At 36.0% G+C, this 14301-nt stretch overlaps 1 protein-coding gene across 2 annotated transcripts; it reads right to left on the bottom strand.

Moving 5' to 3' along the window:
* Positions 1–5318: 5318 nt before the first annotated feature.
* Positions 5319–10719, bottom strand: LOC121793020 (transducin beta-like protein 3). Of its 2 annotated transcripts, XM_042191206.1 has the most exons (15): positions 10362–10719; positions 9565–9747; positions 9288–9437; positions 8988–9202; positions 8369–8654; positions 8130–8264; positions 7887–8005; positions 7507–7663; positions 7102–7348; positions 6947–7023; positions 6579–6698; positions 6336–6466; positions 6086–6260; positions 5643–5991; positions 5319–5569 (listed from the first exon to the last, which is right to left on the bottom strand). In XM_042191206.1, exons 1-14 carry the CDS (start codon positions 10659–10661, stop codon positions 5671–5673), a joined length of 2616 nt encoding a protein of 871 aa, XP_042047140.1. In that variant the 5' UTR covers positions 10662–10719; the 3' UTR covers positions 5319–5569; positions 5643–5670. The 2 variants fall into 2 exon arrangements, with proteins under 2 accessions (XP_042047140.1, XP_042047139.1); XM_042191205.1 differs by having other exon boundaries at positions 5319–5991.
* Between the last annotated feature and the right edge of the window lie 3582 nt (positions 10720–14301).

Genomic DNA, 14301 nt, shown 5'->3' with positions numbered 1-14301 from the left:
ACAACATGATTGTCCGAGACGAAGGACCCGATGCCGGAAATTGGTTCGACCCCGAATCCCCCGGAAGCTCAACCGCAAGTAGTCCGCCGCGAAGTGGAGCGCATCCATCTATACAAGAACGGTTGGCTATTCGGGCAAGGACATGCGACTCTAGCGCCCACACCCAACTCCAAGAGGATCTAATTGAGCACATTTGGGAAAATTTTGGCGGAGAAGATTAAATTATGTCATTTTTATTTTTTTAGAATTTTAATTATATCTTCGTTTTTTTAATGTTAAGTTGTAATGTTGTTTTAATTTTAATAAAGTGTGTTTGTTTAAATTGAATTGGGTTTTAAAAAAATTTATAAATTAAATTGAATGAATAATAATTAAGAGACGGTATAGAGACGGTTAAGAGACGGAGCGTTGCAGGTTCCGTCTCTTAGTTAAGAGATGGAGGAAAAAAGGACAGTGGGGCCCTCAAATAGTGCTCAAATAGTAGTTAAGAGACGGTTTAAGAGACGGTATAGAGACAGCGTTGTGGATGGCCTAATAGTATAGCTGTCCATGATTTTTTTTATTTTATTATTACTATTTAAAAAATTTAAAAATTATTATATACTGTATATTATTTCATCTGTCTACAATAAGCCTCATTTTTATTTTTAAAAAATCACTTATTTTTCTAAATCTCTCCTATTTAGCGTATAATATAGTCTTCTGTAGCTATTGAACTAATGAAAGTTAGGGACGAGGTCGCAACAGTTGTTTTTATAAAGACTGCTATGCAATAAAATTAATAGTGTTTATGAGGAGAATTAAATTATTAGTTTGGGGGATAAATTGATCTTTAATGGTATTTAATTTTGCTGCTCATGATATGATTCAGTGCTTATCTATTATTCTTTGTTACCTATTTTGTTAAAAGAAAATACCCTTTATTTTATAGTCTTTGGATTTTAATTTTTTATTATGGTTTTTATATTTTATCAGCAGTTGCCAAGTGGTATTTTGATTTATTTGTTTTTTACAGAGGTATTTTATTTGTTCGATTTTTTTCACAAAGTACGTATTGTACGTTAATTATTAGCTGACTTAACTAATTCAATCTCTTTTTAAATATTAAAATGAAAATATTAGCTCGTATTTAGATCCATCAAATGTTAGGTATGTGGAGGTTAGAGCATCCAAAGTGGGACGGATGTCCCGGCGGACATCTCGACGGACTTCCCAAAAACACCTCATGCCACGTCATAAGGACATCCTACTGCACAATGGCGGACATCCCCAAGGACATCCCAACGGACATCCTCAATAATAAAAATTCACAAATTCATCAAATTAAACAATTTACGGAATTAAAATTTCGACACGAATACGGAGAAAATGCAACCACTTTATTTAAAACAAAAAACATGCATAATTATTAAAAAAATACATAGTTAAAAAAACCTCAAGCTTCGTCTGCTTCGGCCAGCCAGCTTCAACACCCGAACTAAACTTGGCGGAAGTCTGCACCACAAGATAGACCACCCAATATTTGAATTCCCCGAAATCCAATTCACTGTCGGGGAACTGCTGGTGAGACAGAAGCTTCACATTAGGGCTGGCAAATCGTGCGGATTGGGTCGTTATCGGGTCAACCTGATAATGACACAACCTAATAAAGCCTAACCTGAACCCGACCTGTTAAGGAAACTGTAAATCCGAACACGAACCCGACCTGCTACCTTCAAATCCAAACACGACCCGCATCCGACACGAAACCGTTATCGACACGATATAATATGGGTTGACACGACACGATAACAACCCGAACCTGATATTACTCGATTAAAACCTAATATTACACGATTAAACCTTAATTTTTAACCTAATTTACACAATTAAAATTTGTTTTATACTATTTAAACCTAATTTATAAGAAATTAAAAAATTAAAGTAATATATATTTTTTTAAATAATAATAAAAATAATAATATTATTTCTTAATGGGTTACCCGTATCCGATCCGCATCCGACCCGAACCCAACCCGAAATTATCGAGTTCTTAATGGATCAACCCGATAAGGACACGGATCCAATAAGACTTGACCCCAACCCGATAATTTCATGCGGATTCGTGTCAGATTATCGTGTCGTGTCGAAAATTGCCAGCTCTACTTCACATCATCGGCGGATATGCCGCTGGTTGTCGTGCAGAGGTTGTTTTGGTAGATGCTGACAAATCAGCTGAGCTGCCTTCTCAGCCGCTCCCACTGTTTCCGGCATTGCTCTCCATCGTGAGGCTTCCCACCTGGCGGTTTGAATTGGAGGTAGCTTTGGCTAATGCGCCACCACATTCTGTCGATATGCTCCAGATGGTCCTCTTTCTCTTGCCGGCTTCATCCCCCTCCTCCCCGGCCCCCGCCCCACCCTCGTTCCCCGCACGCGAGGACGAGGTAGTGCCCTTGCCTTTGCCCTTCCCTCTCCCTTGCTTCCGCGTCCTCCCTACCGCCGGTGGTATCTCAGTGGGAGACTCCCTGGCCGGAGATAGCTCCAACTCCTCAAAAGAGAAAGTCTCAATGCCGGTGAACTGAGTCTCCGGAGGAGTACTCTGGGGGGAATTACTAGACAATAAATACATGTAGGAGCGATAGACATTGTCCCCAGGTGATTGGGGGACCCCCTGCCTGCTCCGCCCCTCAGCGGCAGGCATGCCCTGCATCATCCCGGACATCATCATCCCGGGCATTTGGGGCATCATCCCCGTCATCGCGGCACTCATCCCGGGCATTTGGGGCATCATCCCACCCCAAGGGGGTACATATTGTAGTACCCGGACATCATCCCCGCCATTTGGGGTTGGGGCATCATCGGCGCCATTTCGGGCATCATCCCGGACATCGGTGCACTTTCGCCGGCATTTCCCCCAACTCTAATGGAAAAGTCGGCGTTTGTGACTCGCTCGTGGCGGGGGAATCACTATAGTGATGCTCCATTTATCTTCAAAAGAAATGAAAGTAGTGAGAGAGAAACTCGTTAAAACAAGTGGTGCGAATGAAATGAAGCTCAACGAGCCGTATGTATAGAGTTTTTTTAAAATTAAAAATCGGGACGTTCGTTGTGGCACCGCAATGACGGACGTCACGACGGACGTCCCCAGAATGCCTCGGAAGTCCGGTGTCCGCAACACACATCCGCGTCCGCCTCCCTACTGCCTAATGACTGACGTCCTGCGCGGACTTCCGGCACGCCGGTCGTACGGCCGGTGGGACGGCCGCCGTTGCGGATGCTCTAAACATAAAAGGGTTTTAAATAATTTATTTGCATCATACTCCATCCGTCCCCAAATAATATGCACTTCGGATTCGGCACAGATTTTAATGCAAAATTGGTAAAGTAAGAGAGAGGTAAAGAGAAAAAGTAATTAAAGTATTGTTAGTGGAGAATGAGTCTCACCTCATTAGAGAGAAAATATTTTATAAAATTAGAAAGTGAACATTCTTGTGGAATGTACTAAAAAGGAAAAAGTGTATATTCTTGTGGGACGAATCAAATATATGACTTGGTAGGATAAAGAATCAATGCCCATTTTTATTCATAAGTTGTAACTTTTGTAATTGAAAGTTAGGTTTTTTAAGAAGTGGTAAGATAAAGATTCAAAATGCTTATCCATATGTTGTGGAATACTACTATTTTGTAGTTGATAGTTGAGTCTTATAAAGAATCAAGATTATTTTTATCCTTATAGGAGGTGTTCGGTTTGCAAGATTGTATCCGGATTAAATTTGTAATGTGTTTGGTTCATGAGATTCAATCTCACAATTCAATCCTTGATGGATAATCGTGGTATAATTAGGCATAGTTAACCCTCTATGACTAAAATAATCTCACAACACAATCCTAAATTATATATTGATATTATTTTATCTTGGCAACCGAACACAACCAAATTGTAATGTAGTTCAAAGTTGAGTGTTGTAAAAATAAATATAGATAAAGAATCGGGATAATTCTTATCCATTATAGTATTTTGTGTAGTTGAAAGTTGAGCCTTAAATAAATCGCTAGAGATAATGAATCGAGATAATTCTTATCTAGTATTAGTATAATATTTTGTAAATATAAATGTCGAGTCTTGAAGAAATCGGTAAAAATAAAGAATTGAGATACTAATTTTTATCCGTAAGTGTACTACAATTATTTTGTAACTAACTCAACTAAATAAGTAAATTATATTACAGTATACATCTACACGTACATTTTTATTCATTAATTGCGAGTTATGTTGAGTGGAGGTTTTCTAAAGTCTAAACCTAGACTATATGAAAACTTCATTCAATGTTATAATTAATTATAAAAATGTAGTGTTGATAATTATTTGAAATCGTAGTCTCCCCTTTTTTAACTTGGAGATTTTTTTAATTTTTCACAAAACCAGAGATTTTATTCTATTAATCTTTTTGACATTCACATGTGATTTGCAACTAAATATCTGAGATTGAGGTTTGACTAAATACTTCATTATACACATACACATACTTAAATTTTTAAATTCATCAAACACTTTAATTATATACATCTCAGAAAATAAATAAAATTCTTATTAAGTTTAGGTGATGAAATGAACCTAAATCATGATCAAGAAATTTTTATAACACTATTGATTTGGACAAGATAGGACAATAACAAAATGGTCACACGATGTCCGATGAAGTAGAATATTATTCACAAATTCCAAATTTTGTGATAAAAATGATCAAATCACTCAAGATTGATAATGAAAGTTTTTAAATAAATAGAAAATGATATTCCAAATGGCACTTTTCAATACGAATGAACACAAATAAAATATTATTCAATAAGTGAGCTGTCATAACACGCGTACACGTTGCCCATACTATTAACAACTACTACATCTTCATCCAACTCGAACTATGTCATCCCACAAACTTCAACCACCACACCACATATGTAGAAATCGCAGGTTTATGCAAAATAATTTCATTTTGTTATTTGAGATATCCAAAAAAATAATCTTATTTTACCATTTTAAAAATTAAATGAAATATACTCCCTCCGTCCCCGATTAATTATCACTCCTTAACCGGACACAGATTTTAAGAAATGTAAAAAAAATTCGTTAAAAAAGTTAATGGAACGTGGGACCCACTTTTTTATATTGATTTTATAATAAAATGCGAGTGAAGTGAGGTAGTAGAACGTGAGACCTACTTACCATCTATGGTAAAAATGAAGTATGACAATTATTGAGGGACGGATCGAAATGGAAAAGAGTGACAATTAATCGGGGACGGAGGGAGTATAATAAAAAAACAAATTAAATAGAATTATATCAGGAAATAAAACTATATATTATAATGCAAACCACATGGGAAAATTCGGCTATCCAGAAAGAGTAGACTCATAAATTTGTTCTAGAACATAAGTTCCGTTGCATTAATGAGATAAAGTTACAAGAGGCCGTTTGTTTCTGGACTTTGGAGAAACAGGACCCATATATGAGCGGGCGGATCTTGACCTGTCAGACGATCCAAGTCGTCTTGTTTGAGTGATCACATCAAACTTGGCCCACGAGCACGACCTGGATTCGATGTGCCAGCTTTAAGTCCACGACAATTGCAAACAGACATATTTTCTTGGGACAAAAGGCATACATTTACCACCAATGTCAGATCAAACGGATTAGGCCGGGGAGGATATAGTCGCTGTGCTCACATACGCCACCTTCGACTTCTTCTGCTTTTTATCTTGGGACTTTCGTGTTTTTCGTTTTCTTGTTGATGCGTCTTTGGGCTCTGGGTAGTCCTCACCTTCCTCCCTAGCTGATTCTCCTAAATCCTCATTATTTCTTGGTTCTGTGGCGTTTGCTTCGGGTTCGATGACAGACATTCCCGTTAGGGTATAGTCCAAGAGGTATGTGCTCCTTTGCAACCTATCGATTCTGGTGTAGTGTCTCTGGGAATATGGAATAAGGCCTTCAAGCAATTCTCCAATGCCCTTCATCTTTTACAGAAAACACAAGCAATGAGATGTAAACTCGAGATATTTCAAAAACAAATGCGAAAAAAGTGCAGGTGATGATGCTGTGACTGAGTACCTCGACTAGATCTGTTGGAGGGAGGATGGTAAATAGGCGATGCAGAACAAACTGTGCTATATGGCAGAGTTTTGGTTTCGTATTCCATTCTCTTACGTATTCTAAGAGTAAACGAACCTCTTCCTTGTCAAAAGGACGAAGAGCCTTCTCAATCTGAATGTCAGCATTTGGCTTCCTGTAACGAGGCGGAGCTAAGATAGACACACAACGAAGATAGCAAAGTAGAGTACTACAAAAACGATCAATTCACCTGATGACTTCACTAAATAATTCAAAAAGTTTGTGAGGTTTGCGAAGTTCAAATGCAAGTCGGACGGCTCTAGTGTAGTCACGATCTAATACAGCATTTTCCAAATCTTGCCCTTTCAAAACATCATCTTCCTGTAAAAATAATTCGAAAATGTTTTATAGTGTAATTTTAATCATAACAAAGAAAACTGTTCCCCAGTAAACCATCCCAGTTAATACAGATGATGATAGTCAGATGACGCACTTCTTTACGGAAGGCCTCCTCCTTTTCCGCAGCTGTAGAGTCATGCCACAAATTAACAACTGCATCAACACCACCTGTAGCAAGCATTTCCGTCTTCTTACCAATAGCCAATGCCCATATCTGTAGAATATATGTGTAAGTAACTAAAAATTTATTGTTCTAGACTTCTAGAATGTAAAGTTGTTTCATCTAACCACATCTAACAATTCTAGGAACCTTCCCGTATGATGTGAAGGTCTAAGGGCCAACGTTTTTGTTTGGTCCAAATCATTACCATTAGTCGTTTTGTAATTAATCTCTCAAACATGAAGCCATTCAATGTGCTATAATAATCTGTCTTATGAAAAATCCCATACACCACCAGTTACCTTGTCTTCATGTTGATCATAAGTGACCAAGCATTCTTGAGTTTTGACTGTCCATAACTTCACCAAACCATCAGCTCCTAAAAACCAAATCAAATACATTAAAAACAAAACTATGGAATACAATAAGTAAATTAGAGATCAGCAAGTCAGCTTACCACAAGAAACAAATTGTGTCCCCCGTGTAATAAATGAAGCTCTCATGACACTTGATGTGTGTCCTTCAAATGTTTTTAGACAGGAACCATCAGAGATGGCCCATAGTTTGATTGTCTTGTCACCCGATGCTGTTATGACACAGTGATCCACTGGAGAGAACTCCACAGACCAAATACCTCTCTTATGACCTTTAAGTACAACAACTGAAACCAGATCAGGAAGCCTCCATATGGCTGCTGTACGATCCTGAATATTTGAAGAAACAAAGGAAAGTGATTTATTTGATGTTCAGTGCTGGTGTTTCTCTCAGTATAATTCACCATATAATCAGTTAGCGATTTCATTTGATATGTGTTAAGCGGGTCAACAACATTTTTACTTGCAATTTTCGTCAATTTACTAACCTGGGAACCACTGCAAACAAGGCTATCATCAGGTGAAACTGCTAACGAGTTTATATCTTTGTCATGGGCTGCCACTACTGCTTTTGCTTTCAAATTGGAAGCTTCTCCAGCATCATCTGACACTCCATCAAAGCTCCAAACCTTCAATGTGCGGTCACTAAACCAGGCAAAGACAGCAAGGTAACTCTCAGGGATGCATGATGTCAACACAAAGCGAATTTTTTTTAAAAGATCAACATGACTGGTTTATTCATCTCCAAGATTATGAACAACTAAGTGCAATACTTGTTCCAAAACCAGATCCCTATACAAAGATGCAAATGGCAAAGTATTTAAAAAAGAATATAGTTTCAAATTCCCAAAATTTGTAGGATATTTACCTACTACCACTGACGCAAAAGTTCCTGTTTTTCTTCGAGAAAGCAACAGCACCAATAGCACCCATGTGACCTATGCCAACACCAATGCAGCGTTGGCTTTGGGCTTCCCACAATCTAACCTATAGAGGTAATTGAATTGAGACTGACTATGTAACCAAGTAATGAAATGAAGCATGAGTCTGCGATCCAATCTAACGAGAGAGACTGAGAGAGTACATGAATTTGTGAAGAAATATAACTTACAGTGTTATCTTTACTTCCCGAAACAACAAGGGTTTTTCCAGAAGCTGACACACAGGTGTCAATGCATGGAATCACATCGCTATGCCCAGTCAATATGTAGGAACATGACATTGATGCCAGATCATACACTCTTATCTATATGTGATACAAAGAAAAAATAATGATGAATTCTATGGAATTGAAAGCCATGGCCAACAAATTGAATCAAAAATTTTCCAAGAGTTACAAAATTCAGTTACCTGTTCGACACTTGTAGCAACTGCGAGATATTGTTCCTCGTCACCCAAAAACTTCATATCTGCAATCTCTTCATTGTATCCAATTAGTCTTTTCCTCAGGGCCAAGTTCAAACCATCATCGACATTTTTATCCAAATCATAAATAAGAAACTGCTGGTCAGCTGTGGCGCAGAGCAGTCCCTGGCCTAACGGAAGCATCATTGCGGAGGTAAAACCTCTCTTAACTTCTTCTTTCTCTGAGCTGACTGCTAAATCTGAAGATTTCTGCTCAAAGAGGCACACTGCCCTATTGCAGAGAAATTGAAGTTCAGTAATTGAACCAAAAATTATTGGGTAGTGACTTGTTGTGCAAGAGAAAATGATGTATGCTATCGCTGAGGCACTTTAGAAGGAGCTAGATATAATACTTAGGCCAAATTGCTTTTACTTATCCTGAACTTTGAAACAATAACTATCAGACAAGTAGTTGAGCTGAACTCCTGACACCAAATCTGGAATGAGTTTATACATTTAAGAGATCAGGAACCTTATGGCTAAAAAAAAGGCAGTTAAGTACGTAACACAACAATGTATCATATTTATGGAGATTTCAAATTGTTTGAAACTACATGCAACATACCCATCAGAGTTCCATATCCGCACGATCCCACGTTCACCGACTGTTAAAAACTGAACAGATGATGAACTGATCTTCTTCCCGTTTTTCTGAGCAAATGCTGACAAACATAGGGAAAAAGGGGACGCCGCATCAAATGTACACACGGCTTCTAGTGCTTCATACGCCAGTACAGTAGTTTTACAGCTATAATCGTGCAGGTCCCATACATTCACAACCTGAACTTATAACAGATGGATGTTAGGATAAAGCTAAGATAATGTAATACTATGACAAAATATAAATCAGCCATTAGGGATTTACCTTGTCTCTTCCAGCAGTCAGCAACGTCCATCCATCTTCAGATATTGCAATCGAAGTAACTGTTGATTGATGTTTTTCTAGTGTTGCGATACACTTTTTCTTCACAAGGTCCCACACCCTAACAGTGCTGTCGTCCCCACCGGAGAAAATCTGTGAAAATTTTAATCACTTCAATTCAATCCATCCAAGGGAGATTTCCAAAACAAGATAGCCAGGAGACTATTAGAAAATCAGACATTATTTACTTATTTTCTCTGTTTCAGATAAGAGAACTCACAAGTAACTGGTTTGGGTCTGGGTGGAACATGAGGCTGGTTACCACCCCTTTATGCCCCTTGAAATAATGCGTGCAGAAGCCTCCATCAACGTCCCACACTTGCACTTTCTTATCTGCACCAGCTGTTGCCAGCAATCCTCCTGAGGAATGGCAAGCCATTCCCATTACTGGCCCTTCATGCCCCTATCCCCAACAAGACAATACATAAATTAATTTTACATAAATAACAAGCAGATTGTAATGTGCTGAGGCATGTAAAGTGTAAACTAGACCAAACAACAATATATTACCTCATGATTGTCAGTTTAAGGCTAATTCCATCCAAGTTTTGATAAACATATGAAAGAGTAATTTCCAAACAAGCTCACATACATGTCTAAGCTCGTCAAAAATCCAATTGAAACTCAAACAAAGTCACATAGCTATATTGCTGAATAGTATCACAGTCAGATTGATTCAATTCATTCTCAACCCTACAATTGAACTAACTTAATTAGAGTATAAACAACATCCTATTACAAACAAGCTTCAACTTGCCAACACCAAACACCAACTAAAACAATCACAACCAACGGAAAACATATTCAATTGAAAATCAAACAAAGTCACATGTCTACACTGCTGAATAGTGTCACAACCAGATTGATTCGATTCATTTCCAACCCTACACCCTACAATTGAGCAAACTTAATTAGAAGGTGAACAAAATCCTATTCCAAACAAGCTCCAACTCCTCAACACCAAACACCAACTAAAACAATCGCAACCAACAGAAAACATATAGAATAGCACCGAACCTTCCACGAGCGAATGCATTTGAGCGTGGAGACCTCCCAGACTCGAATTTGGCGGCTATGGCTGGACGAGAAGACGAACTTGTCGTCGGGGCTGAGGACGAGGGCGGTCACGGGCTCAGAGTCGCCTTCGATGGTTGATCTGATGGCGGAGTTAGAAGAATCGACGACCTTGATGGTGTCGTCGCAGGCGCAGACGATGAAAGAGGCGTCGGAGGCGACGGCGTAGGGGCCACCGGTGTAGAACTGCTGCAGAGATTGGAAGCAGCGATAGTTCTTCTTGAGCGCCACCGCCGACGCCATGAGAGCTCAACGGAGATGAAGGGTTTAGGGTTTTAGAACAAACTCGCGGCGAAAGGATACCGCTTTTATACTACTCCAATATATATGGTGTATATACAGTGAGTATAAGTGATAAGTGAAGAAATAATTGATAAGGTTTGTGTCAATTTTTTATGCTAAATATTTTTTTTATTTAAAAGAATATTTCAAGTTGTTTGTATAGAGTCATTTTGCCATTTTAGTACGTTCCATGGTAATAGAGTAATTTCTTTTTTTAAAGTAAAAGTCTACACATTTTTCACCCATATTTTACTTTCTCTTACTTTTTTCTCTCTTTATCTCTCTATCTTTTTCATTTTCCACTTTATTCTCTATTTACTTAACTCACCTATTACAATTTTTCTTAATCTCTGTGCCGAAAAGAAATGCCTCCATTATTATAGAACGGAGGGAGTATATTTTTTCATACATTGACGTGATTTATGGTTCATCTTCTATTGCTTGTAGCATGTTTTTGTCATTGTGTACAAGTGCATAGGGTTTAAGGCAACGACAATTTAAATGGTAAAGATGTAAATGAATCGGAATTAATCAAGAATTGGTTAATCAATAGGAAAAATAGGGTTAGCGGTTTGAAATCACTCCTCATTTGTGCCTATTGGACCGTCTCGAGCATGATGAGTAGCCATTCAGCATTGTCACCCTTTTTGTGCTCCCCCATGACGAACTCAAGTAAATTGATTTACAGGAAACATCTTTTTAAACTACACTAACTATCTTAAATGAACAAATTTAGTCCATAATATTTCATAATATATTTTGAATTCCATTAACTATAAGTTAATATCAATTCAACTACTTTTTTGCTATTTCTAATATTTTTATGACCAAAATACCATTAAGGCTATGAATGACAATTCAATCTATTTATCCATCCACTTTTTTCTTACTTCTAATTTATTTGGGATTAAGTTTAATAGATCTTATACTATTATTACTAATATATACCATATCTTATTTGAATATTGTGATATTACTTTCTAGTATTAGTTAATACTTTTATATGGTTACATTCTCACTTATTTAGATAAAACTAAGATAAATATTTTATTTTAATGAATATCAGAATTTTATTAAACTGGAAATTTAAGTTAATCATAATATATAGTAATATATACTACATTGAAATAAAATTTTAATAAAGTAGAAAAAATATGATTCACGAATAGTCGAGGAATAGATATGAGAATTATGAACAGTTTCATAATGTTGTAAATGGCCTAATGATAATATTAAGACGCGACATTGTGACATTAAACAATTGATAGTAGCTATTGATTTTTTACTTAATTAAACAATCATAGATTTAAATTAATCATATATTCAACTAAGAATGTCATTGTCTTTTTTATTAAATTGATTATTGATAATTTCAACTAATTTTTTAGACTACAATTACTACATAAGAGTAGATAAAATAAAACTTAGCTCAATTATTTAAGATTCTATATATGTTAATAGATTTTATTTTATTTTTAATCATCAATTTTGTATTGTACTTAAAAATAACATATTCTATGTATAGCTTTAAGATTGAAAAATTAATATTTCATCTAATAAATTGAACTACTTTTATATACAAATATTGTATAAGTATAAAGTTTACATATATTTATATCTAAGTTATTTTGCTATTAATATTAAATATAGTACAATGATTTAAAATATTACAAATAAGTAAAATCAAACGTAAATAATTAATAGTAATAGAATATTAATATCATTAAGATATTTTTATATTGAAATTAAAATTAGAGGGAACATCTTTTTTTTAGCATCAACTATCCCTAATTACATACTACTTTAATGAAAATGAGAGGATAAATAGATTGAATTGCCCTAATATAACACCCCTTACTTGATTAATTAAACCGAGTAAGTGGAGTCACATTTTGATACGTTTAAACTCTTATTAAGAACCTGTCTATCCACCATGTATTATTATTTTTTTTATTTTTTTTTAAACATAAAAATTGACACATTATTATAGTCAACAACATGCTATAACAAAAACTTTTTAACTACACATATCAAAATCCTCAACTAAACATGCCACGTATACAACTAACTTTAATGGTGACTTGACATGCGCAGCGCCCAACAATCGAAATACTTCTCTACTTTACTCTGCAAAGGAGAGAAGGGGGGGTTTAAGCTTTAAAAGCTCGTAGTGCAAACGAATTATAGAAAACTCTCTAAAACTTTAATCTATATTGCCACCATCACAAAGTAATCACTTTGATACCTGGAGAAAACTCTCTAAAACTTTAATCTATATTGCCACCATCACAAAGTAATCACTTTAATACCTGGAGTGTCGTACAACATTTATTCATATTATATCTCTCAATCTGATATCAACCTATATAAAAATTACGATAGTATCCCCTAACAATTCTATCAACCTATACAACAAGCTTAATCATATAAATTCAATTGTACTTTCGACGATAATATGTTACTTGTCATATTTATCATCATATAACGTATCATCCTTCTGTCAACTTCATCACTTTTTTTCATTAATCAATAGAGCATATACCTTTAGTCATTCATAACATATTGATAATTTCTTTAGCACATATATCCATTCCCAAATAAACAACACCTTAGCGCCCAGATAATTCTCTCAAATCAAACAATTAATATATATACTTATTTTCAAAACACGAATTACTTTCAACAGCGATATGATATGCCACCTATTAACCAAAATAATACATGGCACAATTATAGTACAAATATTACATAATATTCTAATAACTTATCATTGTATAGGTCAATCAACACAATGTGCAGCATTTGAAATAATCACTATACTTTGAATCATTTTAGGCAAATAGCTTCTTTGAATCACATATATATAACACGCAATCCTGTCCATGTCACTTTCTTTCATCATTCAAGGCAATATACATACTTTGAAATAATCATAACCATCTAATAAATGTGAAACGACAACTATCATTTCTCAAATAGATAACCTCTTCAGCCCCAAGTTTTGCTTAGTGGTGGACACGGGTACACGGAAACTATAAGTCGCCCGATGAGGGTATCAGTCATATACATCTGTCAGATGTTGTACATCTCCCATATGGCCATCGTAAGGCATCTGTCCATGTATTACCCGTATAGGGCACATATCGTCTATCAACATATCATATAGACCATCTCTTCGATTATCCAAAAGAGGAATGATCAAACATGTGTGCAGTACTGTTATCCTATAGCATGCCAACTATACCATGTGACTCACTTAAGCGTGACTCACTTAAGCAATGGGGCGTAACACATATTTCACATCTCTTTTCATGTTGTTCAACACATTTAAAGCTTTAAAATGACTTTTCACATCGATTCTCCACCATTTTTATGTTTACTTTTCATATCAAATAGCCTAATATCAATATATATATTGCTTAAACATTCACCTTTTAATATCACTATTCCGGTTATATCATATTGAATTGACAACTCCACATAAGCTCACAGTAAGACTATTTCACATTAATGAGCAAAAGCAAAGAAGTCTCACGAATCCCAAATAATATGTATGTTCATCACATAAACACATAATAATATGTATCAAGTTAAAGACATT

This window comes from Salvia splendens, chromosome 2, assembly GCF_004379255.2.
Source record: "Salvia splendens isolate huo1 chromosome 2, SspV2, whole genome shotgun sequence".
NCBI lineage: Eukaryota > Viridiplantae > Streptophyta > Magnoliopsida > Lamiales > Lamiaceae > Salvia > Salvia splendens.
This window is presented reverse-complemented; position numbering and strand designations above follow the sequence as displayed.

Coding starts and splice junctions, on each gene's coding strand:
- LOC121793020 (XM_042191205.1), bottom strand. CDS start 10,661: ATGGCGTCGGCGGTGGCGCTCAAGAAGAACTATCGCTGCTTCCAATCT. Junction 7,664..7,886: donor TTTTGCGTCAGTGGTAGTAG/GTAAATATCCTA, acceptor TGCCTGGTTTAG/TGACCGCACATTGAAGGTTT. Junction 7,024..7,101: donor GACACAATTTGTTTCTTGTG/GTAAGCTGACTT, acceptor TTTGGTTTTTAG/GAGCTGATGGTTTGGTGAAG.